The following is a 27,991-nucleotide window of genomic DNA, read 5'->3' as shown; positions in this document are numbered from 1 at the left end:
CTGAGCCAATCAAGACATTTCTAAAGATAATCCGTTTTTGATAAATTAGAACACAATGGGAACAGTGTGTGTCTATAATATACATATAAAAGTCCAGTTTTAAACTGTGAGCAAGACAGGTGCACAGACCACGTGCGATCACAGGAACCCTGGAAACGGGAGGGCGAGTGGCCCGGAGTTTTCTGCTTCGGCTACTCCAGCCAGAAGGGCCCCGGGCAAGCCTCAGCCCTCGGCACCCTGGGCAGGCGGCTCCTCACCGGCCTCGGCCCGCCGGTGTCTGCGCATATGCCTGTACTTGTCCACGTAGGCCTTCACCAGGTTGCCCACCTTCACGGGGTTGATCTCCCCACTCTTGCTGTGGCAGATCTGGGGGAGTGGGGCACAGTTACCCGGATGTCCCTGCAAACCCGCGTGGTCAGGGATCATGGGGATGGAGCGCTGGGGAGCACGCCATGAGGGACAGCAGGCAGCCTGAGGTGCGCCTGCCTGCTCTGCCCTCCTCAAGGGCTGCTGAGGGTCCCACTGAGATCAGCTGGCATGTCCATCTCTCATGTCCATCTCTCAGGGTCTCACTTCCTACCCATGAGCTGGGTTAAACATCTTGTGTCATTTAGCCTCTTTAACTAAAGTCACGAGGACAGTCGTAAGCCCCTCACAAACACCAGCATTTTATACCCCCGAAGCATCAATGAGGCGTGGCTACAACTGGCCTGAAGCTGCGCCCAGGATGTGGCCGAGCGACCCTGGGGCCGGAGCCCCTCTCTCTGGGCTCACGGACCCCACACCCACCTTCTGCACGGCCTTGCGCAGAATGTCCTTGTACTCGTCCTTTGTCACCTCCCTCTTCTGGTAGAAGGGCTTGATGGCCAGCTTCACCTCCTCCACAGCCCGCTCCTGCACGTGCAGCTTCTTCATGTACTAGGGGGGAGGACACTTGTGAGACCACTGGCCCCTGGCTTCCCACCCACCCACCCACCCACCTGCGCCAGTCCCTGGAGGAAGGAGGGGCGGGACTCACCTCCTCGTTCTTGGTCTTCTCCGAGGCTGGCCTGGGAGCAGCTGTTCTCTCCTCGGAGCTGTTGGCAGCGGCGGTGGTCACAGTGGCAGCATGACCAGCCGGCTCTGAGGCTGCAGTCAGGACGGTGGGCACCGGGGCCGGGCTCTGGGCCACCCCGCAGCCCATCAGGGGCAGGCTCCCCTGCAAGAGGAACTGGACCGCGGGCTGGCTGACAGGTGCGTATGGTGGGACACTCGAAGGCAGAGCCGGGGTGGGGGGCAGGTTCAGGCTCTGTACCTGGGCGAGAGCACAGCCCGCTTAGCCCCTGCAGAGCTCGGTGCCCCAGTGCCCAAGGCAACGTGCTCCCAACCCCCACTCCCGAACCACTAAAAGCCCCGGCAGAAAGGGGCTGGTGCATGAGGCCCTCAGCCCCAACCCGGCCCAGCTTGAGTGGCCTGAGCCCAACGCCACATCCCTCCAGGCCAGGCGCCCACCTGAGAAGGGTCAGCATCAGGAAAGCCAGGCTCTGGAAGCACATAACCAGGGGGAGGGGGCTCAGAGAAGGGAGCCTGCTGGAGCGCAGCCACGGGGCCCGCGTCCTCGGTTTCCCGGGGCCTCTGCGGCCTGCGAAGCGGCGTCCCTGAGGGCCAACAGGGGGGTGGGTGCTCTGTGGCCACGCCAGAAGGCTGTTTCCTGGCTGGAAAATTCCAGAAAAGCATCCCAGCAGCAAGGACCACAGGTCAGGCCGTGGCCATCTCCCTGCATGACCAAGGAGGCCCGTGAGCCATCCAGGGAGAAGACTCCGTGGTGGTCGCTCTGAGCCATCCTCGTATCCCACCCCATTGCCCCACCCCGCCCAAGCGCCTACTCACGCAGGCCTCTGTCCTCAGCCGGGGCACCGCTCTCCACCTCCTGGAGGTCCCAGGTGACTCTCTTCACCAGCGCCTTAGCCCGCAGCAGGGGGTTCTGAGAGGGACCCTCCTCCTTCCCCGCAGGCGCCCCGCCCATGGCTTGGCCTCCCAGAGCGCAGGGAGCTGTGGCTGCCTCGGCCGCGTCCTGCTGGAGCAAGTGCTCCTCTCGAGGGCCCTCCATCCTGGGCAGAGGCTGCGCCACATCTTCACCGTGGATCCGAGACACCTCCCTGCGGATGATGGCCACGGCCAGGCCAGCGTCATGCTGCTGGCCAGCCGGGGGCCCAGTGGGCTTGGGCAAGAGGCTTCGCTCTGGGGAGGAGTCCGTGCTCTCCGGGGAGGGCGGGGAGCTCATGTCATCAAGCTGCATGAAGATGGCTTCGTTCGAAAAGTCCTCGAAGAGGTGCCCCGCCTCCACGGAGTCACCGTAATCCAGATCCTCAGGGGGGTACTCGGCTGGCACCTCCAGGACTGGGGGGACCTTTGTGGGGGGCTTGTCGGCCTCGGACCCCTCCAGCAAGGCGTCTGTTCCTGCCAAGGCCAGGGGCCTGGCCGGGGGCTCCCTGTCCGGCCTGGGCTCCCCCTGGGGAAGGGGTGCCGGAGAAGCCTCTTTCGGAGCCAACTTCCTCTCCGGGGAGCGGGGGCGGGGCCGTGGGCGCTTCTCACGGGACCGAGGCCGCCGGTGCTCCCGGGGCCTGTGCTCGGGGCTGGGTGACCTGGACCTACGCCGCCTCCTCTCCCAGGAGCCTCGCCTGTCTCGGAGCCGCGCGGCACTCTCCCTGTCGGGCCGCTCCCTCCTCTCCCGGGGGTGCCTGGGCCTCCGGGCTCTCTCCAGGCTGCTGTGGGGTGAGCACTCCCTCCCCCGAGACCGGGACCCCGACCTCCGCCTCTTCTTCCTCCTGCCCTCGCGATGCTCGTGGGAGGAGCTGCCGGGGCTGCCGGAGCGGGAGCGGGACCTCCGCCGGCCTCGGCCCCAGGAGCCCCTCCTTCTCTCCCTGCTCTTGTCCTTGGCCTTCCTCCGCTTGGTGCGCTCGCGGCTGCTGGAGCGGTCGCTGGAAGACCTCCGATCCCGGGCCTTGGGCCGGTGCCTCTTGGCCTGGTCCTCACCTGCCGGTGGCGACGCAGACCGCGAGCTCCTGTCCCCCGAGTGCGACGAGCGGGACCCTGAGCGGGCCCTCCGGTGCTCCCTGGTGGCGACCCTCGGCCTCTGGGCTTTCTTCCCACCGCGGGAGCTGGACCTGGAGCGGGAACGGGTGGGGGACCGCAGCTCCACGACCCTGTGGGTGGTCGCGGGCAGGGCGTCCGGACTGGGTGGGGCGTCCGGCTCCGCCGCAGTCACACAAGTCACCGTCCGCCCCTCTGAGCCAAAGAAGGAGATGCGGGGTGGTGGGTCCTCGTCCCCCCAGGGCTCTGGCGGGGACGGCCTCTGTGCTTGTGCCACGGGCCCCTCCTCGCCCTGGAGCTCGGGCAGGCCGCAGGGCCCCTGGGGGGGCTCGGGCTCCTTCCCCATGCCGGTCTGCACTGTGTAGGAGGTGACGCAGCGCACGGGCGGCAGCACGGGGGCCTTGGGGCTGTCAATGGAGATGGTGCGCGTGATCTCAGAGGGCAGGAGGCCAGAGCCCGGGTGCTCGGGGCTGCTGCTGGCCGAGCTGGAGTCAGAGCCCGTGGGGTTGAAGGGGTCATAGATCTCGCTCTTGAGCTGCTTCGTCTTCCTGACGGAGAAGAGGGGCACAGGGCTCTCTCTTCTCTGCACCTTGCTGTCCACAGGCCGGAACGTGTTGCAGAAGCCGGGGCTGAGGACTCTGCCGGAATGGGCTGTGTTCCCAGGAATGTTGATCCTGAAGCTCTCGAAGGTGGAGCCGACACCCTTCCCCCGGGAGGGGCCCAGCGGGGCAGGGGGCTGGGGGCCGCCCCCCGAGCGCGTGCTGGGCTCCTGAGCGCCCCTGCTGCTGGGCTCACCCTCCGCCCTGGCGCCACAGCCAGGCTGCCCGGGGCCCTCCCTGCCCGTCAGCCGGCTGATGCAGGAGCTGGGAATCTCGACTCTCTGCCCGCCGGCAGGGACCTCGCCCACCCGCCTGTCGTCTCTCCTGATCTTTGGTATCCTGGGGAGCTCGGAGATGTCCGTCCTCCTGGGAGCTGGTCTCGGGGCCTGTCCCAGCACCGTGCTCTCGGAAGGCGAGTTAGAGCTACCATTCGAGGTCTTCAATGCCGCAGACCTAAGAGGCGGAGGGTGCTTGCTGTCGCCGTTAAATTGGGGGCCGTCACTTTGTTTTAAGCTGGGTCCGCTCACGCTGGACAAGGTCTGAGCCTGGCCTGACTGAAGGGTCACCAAGGAGTCCAGTCTCACAGCTGCCCCCAACGTGAGCTCAGGGACATGGGCGGGGGTGGGCGGGGCCGGGGGTGTGCCTGGGGTAGCCCTGCCTGGACAGCTGGACCCCAAGCTCTCTGGCCCGCTTCCTGACTGAGTCTCTCTGGGCTGCAGGCAGGCCCCAGACCCGGCGCCTTCTGCCCCTCTGGATGGACCAACTGAGTTTCGCTGAAAAGAAACTGGCGCTAAAAGACAAAAGGCAAACAGCCATCAGTCCCCACCCCCATCCTTAAAAAGCCCCACCCTTCTCAGAACACCCTCAGAACACTCCCAACGGTTACAGGGCACAGGGACGGGGCTGGAGGCTCGCTCTGCTGCTGCCCACCAGCCCCTTCTGCTTCATACACTATCTTCACGCTATCTGTGGATCAGAAGGAGCCTGAGCCCGTGATGGACACTTGAAAACAGGGTAGCACCCCAGTCTACCAATGACCACGCCCATGCAGCCTACCCTGCCCTCCATGGCCAGATCCCCCCAGGCCCGAATCCCGCTGGGGCCCAGATCCGTGGAGAGGGCTCCACGCTGGTTCCTGGGGCTGTGAGAACAGACGGCAGCTGCTGACAGCAAGGAGGGCCTGTGGGCTGCCTGGTAACTCCCCCAACAGATGTGTTATCAGAAAGCGATGGGACAGGCATCTTCAGTCCCTCAGCACCCTCACCTACACTCGGAAGCAAACCCTAGAACCGCTGGGTCACACCACACGACTGTCCCTGGAGGAACGCGTGTCCCCATCTCCAGGCGCGCAGAGGTGGGGACGGCGGGCCGTGCGCAGAGGCTCCTCACCTGCCCTCTTGGCGCTGAGGGAGCCATCGCGGTGGATGACGATGTCGGCGCCGTTCATCATCAGGAAGCTCTGGCCCGACAGGATGCTTCCCAGCAGGTCAGGGCCGGGGTCCGCATCCACTTCCGGCTGGGGCGCCATGGCGGGAGCGCTCCTCCTGCAGGGCAGACCCGGGGCAGGCCCAGCGGTCATGGCCCTCCTGCCCACGCGCCTCCACACCCAGGCAGCAGGTAGTGTTCCCGAGGGGAGGGGTGAGACCCACCCGGCAGCTCGGACTAAAGGAAGATGGGGTGGGGGGGGGTGGAGTCGTCCGAGGCTTTGGCCCCGGCTCCACTCACTGACAGGCAGGAGCTTGTGAGCAACGCCGACTGGTAGAGTTGGTTAAGTCTTTCTTTTGGAGGGTCAAACAGAGAAAAAGCTTGGCTCCCTGCCCGGCCCCTCCCTGCTGTGGGTTCTGCAGCAGAGCTAGGCACACGGAGGCAGCCTCTGGGGTTGTCACCTCATCCCTGTGCCCTTGGCTTGGGACTGGCCGCAGCACTTCCTCAACCAAGAGCCAGAGGACAGGCCACAGGAGAGGCCGTGGGTGCCAGGTGGCAGAGCGCCAGCCCAACATGGAGCCTGCGGTCCTTGTACGCCTGGGGACCCACCCCGCACCACCGCCCCGGCCATCCTGTCCCCCAGGACACACCTGCAGAGCCCCATGGAGACGGGCCTGGCCACAGGCTGGTGCGACCGCAGGGCTGACCGGGACAGGATCCTCCTCTTGACGCTCAGAGGGGAAGCAGGGCTCGGAGATGCCTCTTCACTGCTGGAGGAGGACACATGCCAAAGGGCACGGGGTGACCCTGCACATCGAGGCCCAGGGAGCCACCCCCCAACCTCTCAGCAGCGCGTGGCACAGGCGGGCTCAGCACTACCCCCACGGCAGCCCTCGTGACTCAACAATGAACCCAGGCCCCGTGCAGCGGTTTTCTGTCAGCAGCTGCCCGAGTCTCTGAGCGGGGACGGGGTGGGGGACAGGCGTGTGAGTTAGATCTTTCTCCAAATTAGGGGACGAGTAGGTACAGAATTCTGAGAACAACTCGGAAGCAGGAATTTCACAAATGCGAATTCTGAGGGCGAGCCATGCCTCCACCAGGAGCGACATGCCCACGGGCCTAGGAAAAGAGTGAGCCCCCCCAGCTCCCCCTCTGCAGTCACCTGTCGAAGGGGTCCAGCTCATAAGGGTCTCCAAACAGGGAGAGAGAGGCTGCCCCGATGTCTGCACGCATCAGCCCCAGAGAGGGGTCTGCAGGCTTGTACACCGAGGGGATGCAGGCTCCATGGGCTGGCCTGCGGAGGCCCAGCGTCCGTGCGATGCGGGAACGAGCTGTGGCTTCATTCTGAACCCAGGGGACAGAGGGAGAAACACTGATCCACAGGGCTGAAATCTACAGCCTCCATTCCAACTAGGAATCCGCAGCACCAAACACGGCCGACCGAGTAGCCACAGTCCTGCAGCCTGAGGGTCACGTGTACTCATCACACGTGAGGACCCCGCCTGGGCCTCACCCCCACCCGGCTCACACCGGATGCCGGCACCCCAGGGAACAAGCGACCTGACGGGTTGTAGCCCAGCCCCTTGCGCCCCCCGCGGTCCCAGGAGCCGCTCTGCGGGGCCCAGAACACATCTCGTCTCAGCCCCACCTTCAGTCCGTGCTGCAGAAACGTGCCTATTTATCTGTGAACCTCTAAGTAATTATAAAAAAAGGGCCCTTCTACGACTCCCACTATCTACCCACACACAGGACTGAAGCTCGCCCAGCGTGATCCCCCATCCGACGCTACCTTTATCTTCTTCCCTTTACTCTTCTTCACGCGGCCCTGGCGTTTCCTGGACCTCGTCCCCGAGCTCCTGCTCTTCACAGATGATCTGGACTGGGTTTTCTTTCTTCCCGACACTTTCCTCCGTCTTCCTACAAAGAGCACATTGACAGCGCACACTTCACTGTGCGCCCCACCCCAGGTGTCCCCCCCCAAGACCCAGCGGATGACAACTGTCCATCCCGGCCTGGGGCCTTCCTCTTTTTATTTTTTTTTTTGTTATAGGGTTTTACATACTTCGCCACAGAGGAGGGGAGGGGGAAGGCAGTGCAAAGCAAAAACAGAGTAGGTCTGAGCCTACTTTGATTTGTAGACCTCATTATTAGAACCAGCAGATTATTTTACACAATTATGAAACAAAATTAAATTAGAAAACACAAACCCTAATAATCAAAAGTAAAAGGAAACACTGGCTCCCAGCTCTGTGTCCACTTGGTGGTCTCACCCCGGAGAAGCACTCTCCCAGAGGCCTGGAAACAGACGACCTCACGGTACGTGTCCAGTAAAACGTATCCTGAGGATTACATTGCAAACCCAGCAGCGTTCCGTCCCCCTCAGCCACCCTGGGGCGCTACGGGCTGACTGGGGACGAGCCATGGCAGCCACAGGGCGCCCTAGTTCTGTGATGCTCCAGCACCCCCGAACTCTCAGGAACCCCAGCACAGAAACAGCAGGTTCCGAGAAGACGTGTGCTGTTAAAGCACTTCCGCTACACTTGAATCTGTGATCTCGCGATGAAGCTAAAAGCCCTACCTGATCTCCACTGAAGGATGCTACAAGCAGCTCGGGGGTTCTGAGAACTGCTCAACAAAGGAAACAGACGGAGGCGCCAGCGAGCCCGTGCTGTCCACGGAAACTGCACTCCTGGAAGCAGCCCGTCAGGAGGAAGCCTCTCCTTCACCTCCTCCGTCACTTCATGGATCTGAGACCTGAGCCCCGGGGCTGCCTGACTGTGAACAGAGAGCCTGGCGGAGCTGCCCGCTGGGAGGACCCCCAACCCCAACCCAAGCAACCCTTCAAACACCCCACCAACCCAACGAAACGCCCACCTGCACCTGAGCCAGCCTCGGGGCTCCAGCCGCCCAGCCGGAGCAGGTGAGACCTGCCCGCGAGGGATGCGCCAGGATAGGAGACCCCGCATCAACCCCAGTCAAGAGGACACAGAGACACTTAACAGGCAGCCACTAGTGCAACACAGACCTCCTTTGGCTCGAGATGCAAGTAAACTATTTTTTTAAAATTCCAACACAATTTGTGACACAATTAGAACTTTCAACACCGACCAGCTATTCCACCGTGCTGCGCAATTATTGCTCATCTCCTTGGGTGTAACAACGGCCTCATTGTTAAATCAAAAGAGAGACTCCCTCTTCCAGAAACATACTGTGAGACACTCAGAGGTAAAATGAGGATCTGCTTCAAAATAACAGAGGGGGAGGGGGTGGAGAGAGACGAAGCAGCCCCGGCCAGGAGTCGCTAGGCCATGGCAAGACGGTCACAGGGTGCCGTTCCGGTCTCCCTGCGCTTCCACAGTGTGACTACGTCTGTAAAAAGTGCGAAACATTGGGCTTCTCTGGTGGTGCAGTGGTTAAGAATCTGCCTGCCAATGCAGGGGACCAGGGTTCGAGCCCTGGTCCGGGAAGATCCCACATGCCGCGGAGCAACTAAGCCTGTGTGCCACAACTACTGAGCCTGCACTCTAGAGCCCGTGAGCCACAACTACTGAAGCCCGCGCGCCTAGAGCCCGTGCTCCGCAACAAGAGAAGCCACCGCAATGAGAAGCCTGCGCACCGCAACAAAGAGTAGCCTCCGCTCGCCACAACTAGAGAAAGCCCGCGCGCAGCAATGAAGACCCAAAGCTGCCAATAAATTAATTAAATAAATAATTTTTTTAAAAAAAGTGTGAAATATTCACAGCAAAGATGTAACAGCCAAGCGTGGGGGCCACTCGGGACAAAGGGAGAAGTGAGCCCGTCTCTCCAGGAGCTGTAGCACCTCCAGCTCTTATCCTGGGACGGGTCTGTGAAATGCAAGGGAGCAACTGCTGGGACTGAGAAGTGAGACCCTGGACATGAGAGGAGATCCAGACAGAAAATACGAGAAGTAAAACCTCTCTCATCCTGAACTTCAAGGCAGTGATCAGCGTGACCTCGGGGTACAGCTCCTGGCTCCATCCACTACACGGGGTTGCGAACCAGGACCACCCGCCGGCGGCCCTCGGGTGCCTTCTCTGTGCTCAGCTCTTCGGGGGCGAGGGCTCTCCGGGAGCACATATGCGCTCGGCACCTGGCGGGGCCACGCAGGGCAGCGGAACCTGACACACACACGCCCGCTGGGGGTGGGGAGGACGAGCGTGGGCAAGAACGCGGCGCAGCTACAACGCACACGTTGCTGATGGGAGTGCAGGGGGTGAGTCACCTCCAACACACGTTCACTGGTTGCACCAACTAGTCTACTGCTCTCTACCGACCCAGAGCAGCGGAAACACCTGCCTGCAGGAAAGATACTCACAGCAGCTTCATTACAGAACCAACCCAAATGCCCAGCACAGGCAGGTGGACAAGCTGGGGTGGTTCGTGCCGTGGCATGTTCCTCACCAATAAACAGAAATTAACCCCAGACACCCACTACACAGGCCCCCAATCACTCTGCTGAGCAACAAACCAGAGCACACACTCAAGACCTCATGAGTGAGAACCGAGGATGGCACAGCTAGCGCCAACGACAGGACGGCAGGTGCCTGGAGGGGCTGCCTGGGGAGTGGGGGCAGCGGCTGGAAGCCTCGTCGGTCTCACCGGGAACCATATGCCCAGAGTGGGTGTGCTCATCACAGAAAACGCATGTCTCAATAATGTTGATTTTTAAAAGACCACAGATTGCAACCCGCTGAAAGAAACAGGAAACCACATCTACTGGTTTAAATGAATAGTCAAGGAGAAAAAGGAAAGCTCTTCTTTGGAGAATTCCAACCCATGAATATAAATGGAGCACAGACCCAGAAATCGCCGAGGATGTTAAACTGGGGTGAAAGCTTCTCCCCAGGCAGGGATGTCGACTACCAAAGAAAAATGGAACTTACTGGGACAAAATTACCGAGACTAACACAGAAAAGGACTAGAAAACGTGAACAGCGCCCAAACCAGCAAAGACACTGAATTAATTATTTTAGCTGTTCCCACCCAGAAAAGCCAGGCATGGGGCTTCACCTGTGTGTTGCCCAATTTAGAGAAAACATCGCGAATCTTCCACAAGGTCCTTGGGGACTCTTCCCCGATCAACTTCGGGGAGGCTGTGTCACCCTGATGCACATGCAGGGCGCTGCTGCATAAACAGCACCCTGGGGGGTTCAGAGGGAAGGACCAGACCCAGACCCCTGGGCCTGCAGGGCCTTCTGCGCGATGGTCTGCGGAAACCAGGCTACAGGAATGGCAGCCACCACTGGAAGCCAGAGACCGAGCCAGGCCTACCTGCTTTCCTCCTCCGACGGGCAGGGGCTCGCGGCCCGGGGTGCTGGTACACAGCTGTGCTCAGACCAGCGGCCACAGCTTCGATGGTCTCGTCCAGCAGAGGAGACATGAGGTACCTCGGGACGTGCTGCACAGCACGGGACGGCGCTGGTCAGGGGGGCCGGAGCCACCTCAGGCCCCTTGAGGGAGCCCCAAGGAGCCCCCTGAGCCCCCGGGAGGCTGGACGCCTCAGCCTGGCAGCAGCAGACATCAGGCAGGCTGCTGGGGGCTCCCCAAGGGCCCAGTGGGAAGTGGGGTCTGGGAAGGCCTCCCGAGGAGCAGGCCGGGCAAGGATGCAGAACAAGGAGGGCTTGCGGGCCTCAGAGTGGAGGGCGGAGTGCCAGGAGGGACTGTGGGCATCTGTGGTGGGGTCCCGGGACCACGTTCCCCATGAAGTCCTCTCAGCTCCTCTCAGTTCAGTACTACGGCCTTGGCAGGTGACAGCTGCAAGGCAGGGGACCCCCGGCAGCTTCCACGATGCACCCACGGGCCGGGCCACCGACCACTGGCCGGACCCGACTGTCCAGCACCCCCAGGGCCAGTTCTCCACTGCTGCCGCCGCCTCAGGCCCACTTGGCTTTGTTCCCTGCACATGGCCAGGATGCGAGGCCACCAGCACCCACCTGGATCCTCCTGGCTGTGGAGATCCGGTTCCGGTTCACCGTCGCTCGGACCCTCTCGCTCTGCCGTGTCCTGGCGATGGCCCGGGTCCTCCCTGCGTGTGGCTGAAGCCGGCTGGTGGTGGGCACTACGTCGGCCAAGAGCAGGGAAACCTCCTCCTCGCTCACGGGACCTGCGTCTTGGAAGAAAACACCCTGGGCTGACGTGCACTCCGCTGAGCCCTGGCCCTGGTAGGAGGACTCTGGGAAACGGGGCACAGGGGGTGTCTCCCTGGAGCTTGGGCTCCTAGACCCCCATCAGCCAACCCCCTGTCTCCAGCCCGTGCCCCGCCCAAAGAGTGCAACCGAAAGCCGCCCCTGCTGGAGAGCCGGACGCGATCTCCCTGGGACGAGGGGCCGGCCCCACAGGAAGGGTCCGGACCACCTGAGGGGGGGCAGTGTGTTACCCGCAGCAGGGGCGGCCCCGGGGGCAGCACATTCCGGACAGAACCACTCGTCCACTGGCACCTCCTGGAGAGGGGGGTCCAAACACTCCATGTGGTACCTAGGAAACGAGACGGTGTCCCCAGCCTCACTGTCCCAGCCAAGCGAGCCCTATGACAGGTCTCCTGACAACACACCCTGCTGTGATCTCGTGGCCCCCCAATCCACGTGTGGAAGCCCTAACCCCGCAACGTGACGGCACCTGGAGACGGCCTGTGGGGGTGATGAAGGTTAAGTGAAGTCATGAGGGCGGGGCCCTGACCGACACAGCGCCCCCTCCCCGACCGTGAGCTCTGCCAGGACTGACTTGGATGCCCCCACCCGAGGCCAAGGGGGAGTCCGCCTGCTCAGAGGGCCTGCGCGCTTGGAGCTGCAGACACCTGTCTTCTCACTCTCCCACCGGCATTCTGGGTGGACGGACCCCCACCGCAGGCTTCTGGGCATCTCTGCCCTCCAAGGGGACCCTGACGGCCGCCAAACTCTCCCCAGGGGACGTACCATCTGGAGGGACAGAGCTAAGAGAGCGGCAGCTGGACCCTGACGGCGGCGGGGTGGCAGCCACCATCCTGGGAGGCCAGTCTCCGAGGGACTAACACCCTGCACGGCAGCGCCACCCAACAGCGTCTGCTCTTCAGCTGCTGGAGGAGCCACCGCTGGCGTGGGCCGCCGGTGCCGGAACCCTCCAAACTCCATCCCAGTGTCCGAGATGGCGCCGAGCCAGGCCAGGTGGAAACCAGCGCCGAGCCCACACTGAACACCCGAGCCCAGGCTGGACTCGGCTTTGAAACCCAGAACAGCCCCATGATCGCCCAGTAGGACCGGCCTGCAGCGCTCACTTGAGCACAAGGATGACCTCCTCCCACTGGGAGAGCCACAGCCATGCGGCACAGAGAGGTCCTCCCTCGAGAATAAATACCGCTACATAAAACACAAATGGGGGAACTCCATGGAGGTCCAGTGGTTAGGACTTGGCAATTTCACTGCCAGGGTCCGGGTTCAATCCCTGGTCGGGGAACTAAGATCCCAAAAGCCACGAAGCACGGCCAAAAACAAAACCAAGGCAAAACCCCCCACAAATAATCTGTATCTTGCTTCATATAACAGTGAAAGAACCTGGCATATTCATGTATCTATGGACAGGCTTGTGAGTTACTCATTTAAAAATGAGTAACAGGGCTTCCCAGGTGGCACAGTGGTTAAGAATCCGCCTGCCAATGCAGGGGACACAGGTTCGAGCCCTGGTCTGGGAAGATCCCACATGCTGCAGAGCAACTAAGCCCGTGCGCCACAACTGCTGAGCCTGCGCCCAAGAGCCCGCGAGCCACAACTACTGAAGCCTGTGCTCTAGAGCCCGTGCTCCGCAACAAGAGAAGCCACCGCAATGAGAAGCCCGCACACTGCAACAAAGAGTAGCCCCCACTCGCCGCAACTAGAGAAAATCCACGCGCAGCAACCAAGACCCAACACAGCCAAAAATAAAAACAAATAAATAAATTTATATTAAAAAAAATTTCAGTTGCAGCTCCCATTATTAAAGAAAAATGAGTAACAGTGATCTTAGACTTGTAGACTTGTGACTTTAGTTGAAAGACTTAACTGTAAGAAAATTTAGCTAAGGGCAAATATTAGCAGTGAGGATATTCAGAAGCATACGAATCACTATATTTTTTATCAGTTTTAATGTTTTAGGTCTATCACAATTTTTATGTACTTGTTTTATCTGTTAAATTCAAGCACATAAAAAAACAAATAAGTTTATAAATATACTTTACAACAAAAAATATTTTTGCAGAAGTTGCAAAAATCCCCAAGTCACTGTTAAAACTACTAAAATTGGGGCTTCCCTGGTGGCGCAGTGGTTAAGAGTCCGCCTGCTGATGCAGGGGACACAGGTTTGTGCCCCAGTCCAGGAAGATCCCACATGCCGTGGAGCGGCTGGGCCTGTGAGCCATGGCCGCTGAGCCTGTGCGTCTGGAGCCTGTGCTCCGCAACGGGAGAGGCCACAACAGTGAGAGGCCCGCGTACTGCAAAAACAAACAAACAAACAAAACACTACTAAAATTGAAACAATTTTTTTTTTGGCCACACCACACGGCATGTGGGATCTTAGATCCCTGACTAGGGATTGAACCTGACCCCCTGCACTGGAAATGTGGAGTCTTAACCAATGGACCACCAGGGAACTCCCTGAAACAGAACCTGATATAAAGAATTAACATAATCAAGGATTGTAGGCTCAGACAAGGCAATCCCAAGAAAGAACTGAGCTGGAGGTATCACCCTCCCTGACTTCAGACTATGCTACAAAGCTACCGTAATCAAAACAGTACAATACTGGCTCAAAAACATACACACAGAAAAATGAAACAGAAAAGAGAGCCCAGAAATAAACCTACACTTACATGGTCAATTAATCTACAACAGAGGAGGCAAGAATATACAATTGAAGAAAGACAGTCTCTCCAATAAGTGGTGCTGGGAAAGCTGGACAGCTTCATGTAAAAGAATGAAATTAGGATACTTTCTCACACTGTATACAACAATAAACTCAAAATGGATTAAAGACCTAAACGTAAGACTGGAAACTATAAAACTCCTAAAAGAAAACAATAACAAAACACTCTTTGACATAAGTCACAGCAATATTTTTGGGGATCTGTCTCTCAAAGCAAAGGAAATAAAAGCAAAAATAAACAAATGGGACCTAATTAAACTTTAAATCTTAACTTTTGCACAGCAAAGGAAACACCGACAAAACGAAAAGACTTCCTGAATGGAAGAAAATATTTGCAAACTACATGACCAACAAGGGATCAACATCCAAAATATATCAACAGCTCATACAACTCAATATCAAAAAAAGTGATTAAAACATGGGCAAAAGACCGCAGACATTTTTCCAAAGAAGACATACAGATGGCCAAAAGGCACATGAAAAGATGTTCAACATTGCTAATCATCAGAGAAATGCAAATCAAAACCACAATGAGACAACACATCACACCTGTCTGAATGGTTTTCGTCAAAAAGGCCACAAATAGGGCTTCCCTGGTGGCGCAGTGGTTGAGGGTCCGCCTGCCGATGCAGGGGACGCGGGTTCGTGCCCCGGTCCGGGAGGATCCCACATGCCGCGGAGCGGCTGGGCCCGTGAGCCATGGCCGCTGGGCCTGCGTGTCTGGAGCCTGTGCTCCGCAACGGGAGAGGCCACAGCAGTGAGAGGCCCGCGTACCGCAAAAAAAAAAAAGGACCACAAGTAACAAATGTTGGCGAGGACGCGCAGAAAAGGGAGCCCTCTCGCACTGCTGGCGGGGCTGCAAACTGGTGCAGCTGCCACGGAGAGCAGTATGGAGGCTCCTGAAGAAACTAAAACTAGAGCTACCATATGATCCAGCACTTCCACTCCTGGGTACTTAACTAAAGAAAATGAAAACACTAATTCAAAAAGATACATGCACTCCAGTGTTCACAGCATTACTCACAAAAGCCAAGATATGGAAGTAACCCAAGTGCCCATGAACAGACAAATGGATAAAGAAGATGTGGTGTACACAAACACACACCCTCAGCCATAAAAAAGACTGCAATTCTGCCATTTGCAAAAACATGAATGGACCTGGAGAGTGTTACACTTAGTGAAATAAGTCAAAAGAGAAAAACAAATACTCTACGTTTTCGCTTATATGTGTAACGTAGAAATGAAACAAACCACCGTATATAATAAAACAGAAACAGACTCAAATATAGAGAACAAAGTAGTGGTTAACAGTCAGTAGAGGGGAGTCGGGGAGCAAGACAGGGGTATGGGTGGGATTAAGAGATACAAGCTACTCTGTATATAACAAAGTACAAGAATACACTGCACAGCACAGAGAAGTAGAGCCAATATTTTATAATAACTTTAAATAGAGCATAACTGATAAAAATTTTGAATCACTGTGTTGTACACCTGAAACTAATATAACTCTGTAAACCAATTATACCTCAATTTAAAAAAAAATGCGTGCTATGTTCCACTCAATTTTGTTATGAACCTAAAATTGCTCTGAAAGATAAAATCTATTAAAAAAAAAAAAGGACTGTAGGCTCCATTTAAAAGCTTAAGGGTGTGTGGGGGCTTCCTTGGTGGCACAGTGGTTGAGAATCTGCCTGCCAATGCAGGGAACAGAGGTTCGAGCCCTGGTCTGGGAGGATCCCACATGCCGCGGAGCAACTAGGCCCGTGAGCCACAACTACTGAGCCTGCGCGTCTGGAGCCTTGTTGCTCCGCAACAAGAGAGGCCGCGATAGTGAGAGGCCCGCGTACCGTGATGAAGAGTGGCCCCCACTCACCGCAACTAGAGAAAGCCCTCGCACAGAAACGAAGACCCAACACAGCCAAAAATAAATAAATAAATATTAAAAGAAAAAAAAAAAAAACGCTTAAGGGGGGAACTCCCTGGCAGTCCAGTAGTTAGGACTCGGTGCTTTCACTGCTGAGGGCCCGGGTTCAATCCCTGGTCAGGAAACTAAGATCCCACAAGCCATGCAGCAAGGCAAAAAGGAAAGGAAAAAAAAAGGGATAAAAGCTTAAGAGAAAATCGAGGCTTTGTGAGTGAAAGCTCCGACAGCCTCAGCCAGGGCTCCCCAGCGTCCTCAAGGCCACTGGAAGGCACACGAGCTCGTCTGGCACCGGGAACCCAGGCCAAGAAGGCAAGGCTGGTGACGAGGGCCAGGCCAGGCCAAGGGGTGTGGCGGCCAGTACCAGGCCTCTCCTTCCCACCACGTGTGGGCTCTCAGGCAGCATCCAGCTGTCCCAGGCCCCTCCTTCTCAGGCCCCGAGCAGCCACCATCACTGGGGAAAAGGGTGCAGTCTGCGTGTGAGCAGCGTTCTGAATGCTGCCACCCCCATGGCCCCACTCGGTCACGGAGTGTGACAGCAAGAGCCGTGAGCTGGACACACGGGTCTGCAGGACACCCAAGGCTCTGCTTCTGCCCTCTAGCCCCAGACCGACAACAGGCTAGAGGGGACCCGCTCAGACATGGCCAACTTCCGGGACTCCAAAGGGGCAAGGAGCAGCAAGGTCAGGCAACCGTGTCACCAAACACGGATGCAGGCTGAGACTGGTGAGAAAGGAGGGAGGAACGCATTGCATTCTCAGCTGTGTGAGCACCGAGGGCGGGGCTTGGAGGAAGGTGGGAGATGCTGCCAGGAGGGAGGGTGACCTGCTGTCTCAGTGCAGGGAGGTGGCAGGTAGTGGGCCCCGGTGGGCAGCCCAGGAAGTGTCTGCATTGGGACAAGCACAGGCCCCACAGGCGCCCGTCCTCCAGGGCTTGTGCTGCTCCAGCACAAGGAAAGGGCCTGACGAGAAGCAGGGGACCCAATGGTGTTGCAGAATGACAATGAAAGGGGCTCCATGGACACAGGGGTGGCTGGCAGCCTGGCTGGAAGCGCGTCCCACTGTCCTGCCGTGTGAAGGTGCCCCGGCCCCTGGCGTCGCACAAAGGGTGGGTCCCGCTCGTGTCCGCCCCCGGCCCAGCCAGCCCACGCCCCCATTTCTTGCCTCTCCCCCTCTTCCTGAGATACTAGGTACATCTCTGCAAGCGGCCTCAGGATATCGTCTGGAAACAGGTGGAGGATATAAACAACGATGGGGGGGGGGACGAAGCATGCGGAGCCCAGGACGCAGCAGACGACCCTCGAGGGGCAGGTGGTGCTGAGCACAAACACAGCTGGGCAGGTCCCTCTAGCGGGTCAACAAGACCAGCTCTGAGCCGAGCTCAGGGCACCCAACGGGAGGGGCTCACCCAGCGTCGCAGCCGTCGCAGAGCAGCAGACGGTCCTCCCGGTCGCTCCTGCCGCACACCCCACAGAAGGTCGGGTCTTCATCCTCATCCTCCCCAAGCCTGGCGCTCTCCACTGGGATCTGGGGACAGGACAGCGTGCTCAGCACATGGCAAGAAGGACCCAAATCCCAGAGCCGTTTATATCACGGTTTGCAACGGACCCAGAGCAGATTCACACGGGCTCCATGGGCCCAGAGCTTCTGAATTAACAAGCACCAGTGACTTTTATGTTTTCTAACCATCTCAGGGTAGTTAGCCCTGAGAAAAAAAACGATTCAACAGAAAAAGTCTGACCCACGGAAGGGCTCCAGAGCGGAGTGGCAGGTGAGACAGCCAAACATGAGGGCTACGTTGCACGGACCACGCGGGTGGAGAACAGGGAAGCGCCGGGCTCTCGTCCCCCGAGAACTGTCCCAGGACCAAGCAAAGCACAGAAACGTGACTGCCAAATGACACTCAAACATGTGCTGCCCCACGACGATCACAGCTACTCCTCATCGCTGCCGCCAGCCCGAGCCACCTCAACAGGCTGCCTCCGTCTCCTGCCCATGAGTCCCACTGAGAAACAGCCTCTGCAGCTCACTTCCCCACCGGTGACTCGCCTGAGCCACACTCTCTGCCTTTGTTCCTGCACCAGCCAGGGACTCGGGACCCTACCGCGGCCTCCTGGACTCTGTGCTGGGTCTGAGCCGCTCTCGGATCTCCTCCAATTGGACCTGCTGGCGTGTAAGTGGGCCCTTCACCCACCTCCCCTTCCCACACAGGAGGCGCTCGGGGCCAAGGACTCAAGAGGCAGGCACTCAAGGAAACAGAGCTTGCCTGCGGGGAAAATGCCGGCGCTCCCCAGAGACCTCGGGCAGAAGAGCAAAGCGCCCGGGGCAGGCCACAGGAGGCTCCACCAGCAGGACGGGACGGGAGCTGCCGGCCCCGACCAAGACTCCAGGAGAAGTCTGCTCACCCAGAGCCGGAGTCCTCACACATCCCTGGCTCCGCAAATAAAAAGGCACATCTGCGGCTATAAGACTCGCTGAGAAGATGTAAGGCAAATCTCTACGATTCTTTTTCTTCTTTTTGGCAGAGCCGTGTGGCTTGCAGGAACTTCCCCGACCAAGGACTGAACCCAGGCCATGGCAGTGAAAGCGAGGAAGCCTAACCACTAGGCCACCAGGGAACTCCCTCAACAAGTCTTTCTAATGCTGCTCCTCAACAGAAGACGACGTATGGAGGCCTCCCAGTCCCCAAACAGCAGGTGAGCAAAAGCACGCTTTTAAGAGCAAGGAAAACACCTTGTCCCCAGCCCTCATGCTCCTGCCACGCGCCTTCCCAAGTCTGGTCCCGAGAGAGCTGGCCCCCTCTCCCAGGGCTGGGGTCCACACCCTGACCTTCCCTGCCTGCTGTGGCTGCCGTGGCTCAAGAGGAGAGAAGCTCGGAGATGCAGAAAAGGCGTGTGGGAGTGGAGAGGAGGAAGTCTGGGAAACCGCTCCCATGCAGAGCCCAGGCTGGCCGGGCACACAGCACCACCTCCAGCACCGGGTTTCACGTTCATGGCCGCAAACGGCCTTTTAGTCGATTTCTAAAACACACGTAACTAATACTTCAGGAAAGCAACTTGCCTTTTGAAGGCATGTTTTCCCATGAGATGGGGACCAATGTAATACACAAAAGGGGGCGCCTACACTTACCTTCTTCAAGATTTTACCGCCAAATTGAGCTCGAATACAAATACATTTAAATATAGTTCGATCAACTGGACAGGAATTGGCATTCTGTAAGAAAGAAAAATTATACTTCGACCTTATAGAATCACTTTCACTATTAATACCATCTGAAAATAATTTCATTTAGAAGTCAAGACTTCCTTTTACATTAAAAATCTAATTTGCAGAATGCCTGTGTAGGCTAGGCCCTGTGCTAGGCGGCTGGGGATACAGCAGTGAAGAAAAGAGACAGAAATCAAATCCCTGCCACATGGAGCGGTTCTCTTGGAGGGCCAGTCAGTGCTAAGAAGACAAGAGGAGGGCAAGGGGTGGCGGGACAGCTGGGTTACTGGCCAGCAAGCAGGGGGCAGAGGAGAAGAGGCTGGGTGCTTGAGGCAACGCCGTTACTGTCACCCTCGCTGGGTAAGGGCAGGCACAGTGCGGCGAGACCGGCCGCGTTCCCGGGGTCCGAGTTGGTGAGGGTGGGAATAGAAAAGAATCAGGCAGGGCCGCTGGTCCTCGAGGACGGTGAAAGGCACGGGGCTGTGGGCCACGCGTCCTTTGACTCATTACTTCTTTGAGGTTTTTCACAAAGTTCAGAAAGTAGGGAGGGGGCAGTGCTTCTAAAGCTCACCCTGCAACACTGCACCATCTGGTGAACCCCATGTGCTTTTACTGCTAATCACACGACTCAGGCTTTCCTGGGTCTATGAGATGACCCCTCAGCATGTGAGCACCGGCCAACTCGGCCTGAGCAGGCTGCCCCTGGGCCACTGGTCCAGGATTTCTGGTCCCCGAGGGGCACCGGCCCATAAACAACCCTCCTGATCCAGCGCTCCACGAGCATATCACCCCACAGTGAGCTTCACCGACCACCCCGAGGGCCTAGAGCTCGAACGAAGCAGAGATCAAGCTCGGACGCCACCTGGGGCTCCAACTCCTGTTATAGAGCAGAGACCCAGACCCTTGAGAGGCCGGCCACAGGCTGGGTCACACACACACAGAGGCTAGCCCGAAGGGAGGAAGTGCCCGAAGAGAAGCCACGCACCTTGGACCACTCCACGATGCAATCGAGGCAGAAGTAGTGGGCACAGTTCTCGGGTGTCCCCACAGCCTGGTCCCTGAAAGCATTAAGACAGATCGGGCAGCTCTCCGAATCATCATCAGAGTTAAATGCACCGCTGGCTTCCAGCGCCCCCCGAGTAGCCGCTGCTGCTGCTAACGTGTCCACATCGTCGCCGTCTTCTTCGGAATCCTCGGAACCTTGACAAAGAGGCAATGTTACAAGTCCACAAACCGGAGTACAGGAGGCATGCAGGCCGCAGCCGCACTCGGGTGAGCAGGGTCTCGAATCCCACACACGAGGGACAGACCCGCTCCTGCGGCCCCACCAGGACAGATGTCACCGGGCATTTTAACCCGAAGCTGCTTCCAAGCTCAGGGGACACCAGCCCCACCCCCCCCAACTTGGAGCCGAATCAGAACCCTCACGAGGCAGGCAGCCTCCCGGGGCCAGCCCGCCTCTCGGCTCAGTGCAGTGGCCTCCAGAGGGCGCCACGTGCCGTCAACACCCTTCTCAAAACAGTGTCAGTGAGCCACGGCCCTCAGGAAAGGCCTCTCCTACAGGTCTTTCATTTTTCTTGCTTCAGGGATTAGAGAGCATAAATTCCTAACCCAGCAAGCTGGCCACAACAGTCCTGATCAATTTCTGAAAGCCTCTGAAGCTGGGGTTAGGCCAGCAGAAAAGGAAGGAGACACTTTCAGTTCACCAAGGCAGAGTCAACAGGTGCATTAGTTTTCTCTCCCCACTGAACTCCACTGAAATAACGCTACTTCACATGGACAGGAGAAGCAGGCTAGGGGTGTGGCAGGCAGGGTTCTTACACACCCCCGAGACCCTGCTGTCTCAAGGCAAAGGGAAACTAGAACATAACCAAATGAGCTCTTTAAAAGTAGTTTTCTCTGGCTGGTTGTAGAACGTTGTGGCCTATCCGCTGAGGGGTGACTCCCAGGAGCTGAGTGACGACGGCCTCCCCTGGCAGCCAGCCAGAGACAGGACTGGAGCCCCATGCCCGCAGGGATCTGAAATCTGCTGACAAGCCGTGACCTTGGGGAGCACCCTGAGCCTCAGATGGGAACGGCAGCCCTGTGACCCCTTGATGTCAGTCGGGTGAGAACCAAGCAGAGGACCGGCCACCGGTGTCTGGACTACAGACCCATGGAACCACTGAGCACGCGGTTCTCAGCTGCTGTGTTCGTGACAATCTGTTACAAACCAAGAGAAAACTAACAAAACTGGTGTCCACAAAATTTTGGAGAATGACTTTGCTCAGCTTCCTGCTTGGCTAAGGGCGTGGAGGCTGGAGGATCTGGTTCTTCCTCCGGAATTCCAGAAGGCTCAGGAACTGAAGGGAAGGCAGAGAGCTGGCCATCTGAGGGCCACCTGACCCCTCCGCGGTGTCCCACCCACGGAGGACGCCTTTGAAGTGCCTGAGGGGCAGCGACCACCAACGGAGAGGCGGCTAAAGACACAGGCAGGTGCCAAGACCCTGGGCCACCCGCCTCCCCACCCCGTCTCAGGGGCGGCCGGACCAGGCCCCAACCAGACGAAGGACCAGGCCAAAGGAGGTGCAGACATGGGTGCCAGCCCGGCGTGGCAGCTGGCAGCACAGCACGCCTGGGAACCCAGCGCAGGTGAGGGCACGGCTCACACGAGGAGGGCAGGACCACACTGGAAAGAGCTGGGAGCAACTGAGATGAGGCCGAGTAGGGAGGGGCTGCGAGCTGAGCAGACCAGGACGCATGTGCACCGCCTGGAGAGTGGGCTGAGGCAGCGGGTCAGAGTCCCAAGTCCTCATGTTTCGTCCTAAGACTTGAACAGATAATACCTATCTAAAGTTGAAAACTGAGCAAACAGCGACACAAGCAAATGACTTTCAGGAATCAACACTAGCGCAGGAAAAGCAAAAAGATGAGTAGAAAGAGCTGCGGAAAGAAGGGGGACGTGGCAGATACCAGGCCCGTAAGGATGCAGGTAACTCCCTTTGAAGACACTACGTTTGAGATCTCTTAAATTCTCACCAGCCACAGAGATACGCTCCTTGCCTGTGAGTTTCACTGACCGGCGCGGAAAACTAGGGGTGTCTGGTGGAGTCTTACTGCCCATCAGCTATGGCTGTAGCCTCCAGGTGCCTGCCCGCCACTGGGCACCTCCTCATCACCTGCGGGCCTGCTGGGCACTGGGCTCTACGCCAGCTGTCCCTGCACGGCACTCCCCACCAGCCCATGTCCCCCATTACCCGGCTAACCCTCCTGCCCTTCAGATCACAGCTTAGATGTGTCTTTCTGGAAGCTTCTCCTCACCAGCCCAGGCCCACAGAGGCTGAGGCCTCCCCATTCCCATGATGTCCCCATAAACACATTCTTGGCATCTATCACCTGACCTAACTGCTCCTTTACACCGTTGTCTCTGCTGCTAGGCAGTTAGCTCGGGCAGAGAGCCCCGGCTGGGCTCCCGCCTGCCCTCCAGCCTGCAGCCCCCGTCCTCTGGCCTCCAGTAGAGCCTCAAACCTCTGCTCAAGGGATGAAGTGACAAAGACCTGATGTCCTCTGCCTCCAGCCTGGTCAAGGCCACATGCCTGTGCCCAAGCCCCAAGCCCAGCTGCAGAAACAAGCGAAGAGCCACAACGTGACCTGCAAACTCAGCACAGAACTTCCCGTGCCTGCACAGAAGTCAAAATCTAACTCTGGAAGGATACGTCACCAACACACGCGCGGTAGCAAACTCGCACTGACGTGCTGTGTCAGTGCTCCTCCTTCACAAGCACTGTCCCACACGTGAGGGGTTACCTTTCTGAAACATTCTAATTTTCATAAACACAGGAGTCCAAGGACTGTGATAAAAAGACTAGGCAGATGCTTCAGGACCACACACGTCCTGAGTGGACGGCTGTTGTCAGAAGGAAAAGAGCCGTAAGTCAAGCTTCCAAAGCCCGGTGCCACATGGGGAGGGGGCTGAGCGCACCTCCCTCTGAGGGGCTGGGACAAGGCAGTCCAGCCTGGGGACCCCACAGGACACGTACCAGCCAGGATGCCCGGGAAGGCCAGGGAAGGAGGTGCCGTGAGGTCCTCAGGCGGCACTATCTCCCCGTGCAGGAGTTCAGAGGCACAAACGTCAAGTGATGTAAACATCCTGGGAATTTCTTAATAAAGTCATTCCGTGCATCTGCCAGTTCTCTCAGGGGTTCCATCAACAGCGAGAGAAGGAGCCACAGGAGGCACCGCCATCCTGCCCAGGTGGTCCCTGGGGTCAGGTGGCTCCCTGGTCAGGTGGTCCTAGGTCCCGGCAAACCTCGGCTCATGCTACCCCTGCCCTGCAGCAGGGGCTGGGGGCCTGCTCTGCCCGCAGGTCCAGTCCTGCGTTCTCCCTGGCAACGCCCTTCGCACCGCTCCCTGTTCTCGGGCATTTTAACCTCCTGCCGCCACCAAGGAAGACACCTATCCACTGTGCCATCAGCCCAACTACATCAATGCGAGCCAGCTTCCCAGCTGAAGACGAGACCCACTGCAGGGGACTGCCAGACTGCTGTGCTAGGGAGTTTCACCCCCAGTGTTCACAGCCCCAGGTGGCCAGCGCGGTTAAGACAGCAACTTCAACAAGGCCGTTTTATAACAGCAATCCCTGTCACGAGAGAGGGGACACGCGGGGCCGCTCGAACGTCAGCGTTCTCACCAGATCCGTCTTCCAGGTGCCCCTCCTCATCGTCGCCATCACTGTGCTCAGTGCACGTGTCGTCCTCAGAGCCCCCACTGTGGGCATCACTGCTGTCTTCTAGATGGACAGGTAAACACAGGCCCGGGGGGCAGCGTCATGGCTGAGGCAGGTTGGAAGATGCACAGAGGTGTTCAGAGGACACCTGCCCACAGGGCGCCCAGCGCTGCCCCCAGGGATGGGGGGGTGGGGCCGCATGGGGACGTGGGGAGGGAAAAGCAGCATCTTTTGCTCAATTTACATCTGTATTGATTGCATTAAAAATAAACACCAAACAATGTGCCGCTTGTGCACTTGAAAAGCAAAGCATGAACACTTGCTCCCCAGCCCCGTGTGGAGCGGCGGGAGGGCGGCTCACCAGCATCGCTGGTCAGGGCGGCAGGACGGAGTCTCGGGTGGCCATCGGGCCCCGGGCTTCGGTCCACAAGCTCGTCCAGGCTGTCGTCATCCATTGCTGGACATTGGAGCTCAGCTCTGAAAGAAACCAGGGTCAAGTAATTTCCCGCTGTCCCAAACGTTACGTAAAGCTCCCTGCCGAGAGCAATAGTCACTCTCTACACGTCACGTCCTGGTGACACGTGTCCACCCGTAGCACAGGAGATATAATATGCTCAAAACTGTGCATACACACAAAAGAGACTGGCTCCTATCTACAGAGCCACGTTCAAAGTCAGATCCCAATTTATAACGAACCTAACTGAGCCTCAGACTGGCCACCTTCTTGTTCAGTCAGGCACCTACCACACCTCAACACTCCCCAGGTACCACGAGGCCAGGCTTGAAGGAAATGGCTTATCACAAGCTGAGGCAAAGCAGCGCTTTCAATGGGGGATGGTCACCAGAAGGCCCCGGTGCCAAGCAGGGCCCTCTCCCTGCACTCCCCTGGCACCTCCCTCTCAGCCCTGGCTGGCCAGCCCAGGCTCCACGCACCTGACTATAGCTGGGAGGCCAAGGTACCAGCTGACGTTCCTCTGACCTCGCTCCAGTGCATCCACAGGGCACCACCAAGTCACCTGACTGCCCGGGGGCAGCACGGGGCCACAAGGAGCAGAGGTCAGGTTCTGCCTCTTGGCTGCCAAGTCCACCTGCTCTTGGGCTCCTGATCTCCAAGTGGGGATGCCTGTCGTGCCTACTCTGCAAGGCCACTGCCAGGATAACACAGAAGATCTAGACCAATGACCTCACAGACATAGTGGGACACAATTACCCTCCCACACCAGGGCCTCTGACTTTGGTCTCCAAATAAGGGCTCCTTTCCCATCAGTGCTACTCACTTCCCAAGTGACCCCGAGAGGAAACACCTCAATGACACACAGTGAGGAAACACTGCCCCCATCCAGGTGGCACAGTGTGCTTCCAACCAAGTCCAGTCTACATGGTCAAAGGAAAGGGGTCACAGGAAAGACCGGAAGGCAGAGGCACAAAGCAAGAACCAGGCGCAGGGGGTTAGGCTGACAGCAGCGTGCCCAGAAGCCAGGAAAGGTTCTCATTCCTGGATCCTACATGCAGGCTTCTCTCCCGTGGGCTGTGGGCCACACACTGTGTATGACACATGCATCACAGAAACAAGGGAACGGGCTGTCACTACCACCATTGTACAGATGCTCCCAAAGAATGATCCCCTGATGGGGCTGAGGCCAGGTTCAGACCCCAGAACGCCTCATTTCCCATACAAAGCCCGATTCTGGGACGATGCTTTCTAAAATAGTGAGGGCATGTTAATGTCATGAAACTGCCACATGATGCTTCTACTGCAAGCAGGCAACTGAAATTTTTAACCCCTGAAAGCCACCACCTTTCTTCTACCTAACATGCCAAGGTTAAGAAAATCAGCAACAGTCCTACTCAACTTAAGGGTCTGCACCCCACTTCTTGGTGAGTCAGCAACACAGCAGGGACCTTCCCTGTCCTGTACCCACGTCCTGACCATGTCTTCTGCTGGAGACGCACAGACCATGGTGCCACTGTCTGTCCACCTTTCCCCTGAGCATGATGGCTGCAGCCCATTGCAGGTAAGAAGACCTATTATCCTCTGGCTATAGCTGTCATTCTGGGACACCTGCTCTCATACTTACACTGCCCCTACTGTGTGCAGCACGGGTCCTGCCCTGGAGAAGCACAGCCTATGAAGGAGGTAAATACTCACACCCAGGAACCTACCGAGGAAAAAAATCAGAAAATGTAACCCCCCAAAGAGACGACAGAGCACAGCCAGGGACAGTTCACACGCAAAAGGTCAAGAGCACAAACAAATAACCCCTGGCCTCTCCCTTGGTGACTGAGACCTAGGCCTGCCTGCCAGGGGCAGTGGCAGGGCCTGGCTCAGAGAGCTGTAGGAGGTCAGTGCGGCCACGATGGGGTCTGGCTTGCCTGAGACACCAACTCCGGAATCAGGATGACTGACTCCCCGTGTCCCTGCACCTGTGGGGATCAGTCCCGAGAGCCCTGTGCTTCACAGCTGCGAGGAGAACCTCCAGGCCTCCCGACAGCCCTCCCTTCCTGCATCATCGTACACAGTAACTTCTGCCAGCGCCCAGGGAAAAGAGCCGGCTAGCCTCTGAAGGTGCTTTCCAGGGCAAGCGCTGTGCGACCACGAAGGAAGAGACCACCGTTAGCAAGCCCCGGCCCCCCCCTTCCTCTGTAAGGAACCCTGCACTCAGAACACTGTGCGAGTGGGACCCTGGCTTAGCACCTACTGGCCCCACCAGCAGCCCCAGCTCAGACACGCCTGCTCAGATCCACCATCCCCACCTCTGCTCATATGTCCCAGACCAATGGCCAGGAAGCCCTTTCTGTGGGAAAGCCCACAGCCCCCCGGCTGCTGGCCACCTTCGGCAGCGCCCGCAGCACTGTGGTGCTCCTGCCGAGCCTTCAGATTTAAGGGAACCTGGGGAAAAATTTAAACCAGAAAGAGTATTTCCCTCTCTTTTCAAATTCAGGGACTCAAAGCACCTGCAATCCCAACCATCACTAAGGAACCAAAAGACCTTCCGGTATGGTCACCGGCAGCTATGCCAGGACCAGAACCTGACTGCCCATCACCAGGCCCTGAGCAAGCCTGCCCGGTCCAATGTCTCATACGGGGCCAACTCTCAACTTTCATTCATCGTCTGCCACAGAGGATACAAGACCTCGAAACTGTAAACTGCAACGGAAGTCTAAAAGCTAGGGCCCAGCAAGGTCTTGGCAGGGTTGAGACAGACACCAAGAGTCCATGCTGGGAGGCTGCTAAGAGAACCAAAGCCAGGCTGGCCCTGTCACGGCCTTGCCACCAGCCTAGCGCAAAAAAAGGAACCAGCTGTTGTCATTCTGACACAACATTCTTCTCCTAAGAAAAAATACTGAGTGGTCCAGGGAGAGGGAAGGTGTGCTATGTCCCAAGTCAAACCTCACTTCAGCCTCAGGTTCTGTCCAAGTGACCACTGGCCAAAATGTGGCTCACAGGCTGACTACCATCTTGCTGCTGCTGCAGAAACAAGATAAGTATATAAAAGCCAAAGTTGACAAGAATGTAAAACAATCCTTGTTATTAAAAAAAAAACATGGGCCAGGAATCAGGGCTAGGGTTAACACAGTGCCCTGGCTCCGCACTCAGGAGCTGTGTGACGTTGGCAAGTTACTTAACCTCTCCGGGCTCCATTCTATGTATGTAAAACAGGAAGGCCAATACCTAGTCCCGAGAGACTGCTGTGAAAACTACGTGAGTTAAAGAACGGGAAACCATCCCGTCAACCAAACAGGCCTGTCGAAACACTGGCGAAGCCAATGAAAGCAAAGACGACCAGGAGCTGGAAACGAGTTAGCAAACGGTCACACTTCGCTCTAGGAAGGCGCCCCCCCGGAAACCCGCCTGCAAGCCCGGGGCCTCCCAGCCTCTGCGCGAGGCCTCCCGCGCCCGCAGGCGGTCACCGCCGCCCGCCAGCCCGGGGCCAGTGCGGCGCAGGCCTCGCACCGCTGGGCAGGCCGCAGACAAAGCGCGAGGCGCCCGGGGCGGCCCTCCGGCCGGGGCGCAACAGACACCCGGGAAGCTGCGGCCCAGCACGTACCCGGAACCTCGCGCCCCGCCGGCCGCTACCGGGCGCTCGCCGCCACTGCCGCAGCCGCCGCCCGAACGAGAACCACGACTAGGCCCGAACGCCGCCGCCACAGCCGCCGCCGCCGCCGCCGCCGC

At 58.1% G+C, this 27,991-nt stretch overlaps 1 protein-coding gene across 16 annotated transcripts; it reads right to left on the bottom strand.

The window, feature by feature from the left end:
- Window positions 1–17: 17 nt before the first annotated feature.
- PHRF1 (PHD and ring finger domains 1) lies at window positions 18–27,950 on the bottom strand. 16 transcript variants are annotated; one of them, XM_060158087.1, is made up of 19 exons: window positions 27,867–27,950; window positions 25,896–25,976; window positions 24,179–24,294; window positions 23,782–23,880; window positions 20,098–20,312; window positions 19,035–19,118; window positions 17,314–17,432; window positions 11,494–11,591; window positions 11,051–11,226; window positions 10,389–10,515; window positions 6,886–7,013; window positions 6,259–6,440; window positions 5,747–5,866; window positions 5,061–5,215; window positions 1,870–4,461; window positions 1,492–1,637; window positions 1,019–1,294; window positions 790–918; window positions 18–366 (listed from the first exon to the last, which is right to left on the bottom strand). In XM_060158087.1, exons 3-19 carry the CDS (start codon window positions 24,270–24,272, stop codon window positions 223–225), a joined length of 4,884 nt encoding a protein of 1,627 aa, XP_060014070.1. In that variant the 5' UTR covers window positions 24,273–24,294; window positions 25,896–25,976; window positions 27,867–27,950; the 3' UTR covers window positions 18–222. The 16 variants fall into 16 exon arrangements, with proteins under 16 accessions (XP_060014070.1, XP_060014062.1, XP_060014061.1 ...); XM_060158079.1 differs by lacking the exon at window positions 27,867–27,950 and having other exon boundaries at window positions 1,019–1,288; window positions 1,492–1,523; window positions 25,896–27,746; XM_060158078.1 differs by lacking the exon at window positions 27,867–27,950 and having other exon boundaries at window positions 1,492–1,523; window positions 25,896–27,745.
- Between the last annotated feature and the right edge of the window lie 41 nt (window positions 27,951–27,991).

Source organism: Lagenorhynchus albirostris, chromosome 9, assembly GCF_949774975.1.
Source record: "Lagenorhynchus albirostris chromosome 9, mLagAlb1.1, whole genome shotgun sequence".
Lineage (NCBI taxonomy): Eukaryota > Metazoa > Chordata > Mammalia > Artiodactyla > Delphinidae > Lagenorhynchus > Lagenorhynchus albirostris.
This window is presented reverse-complemented; position numbering and strand designations above follow the sequence as displayed.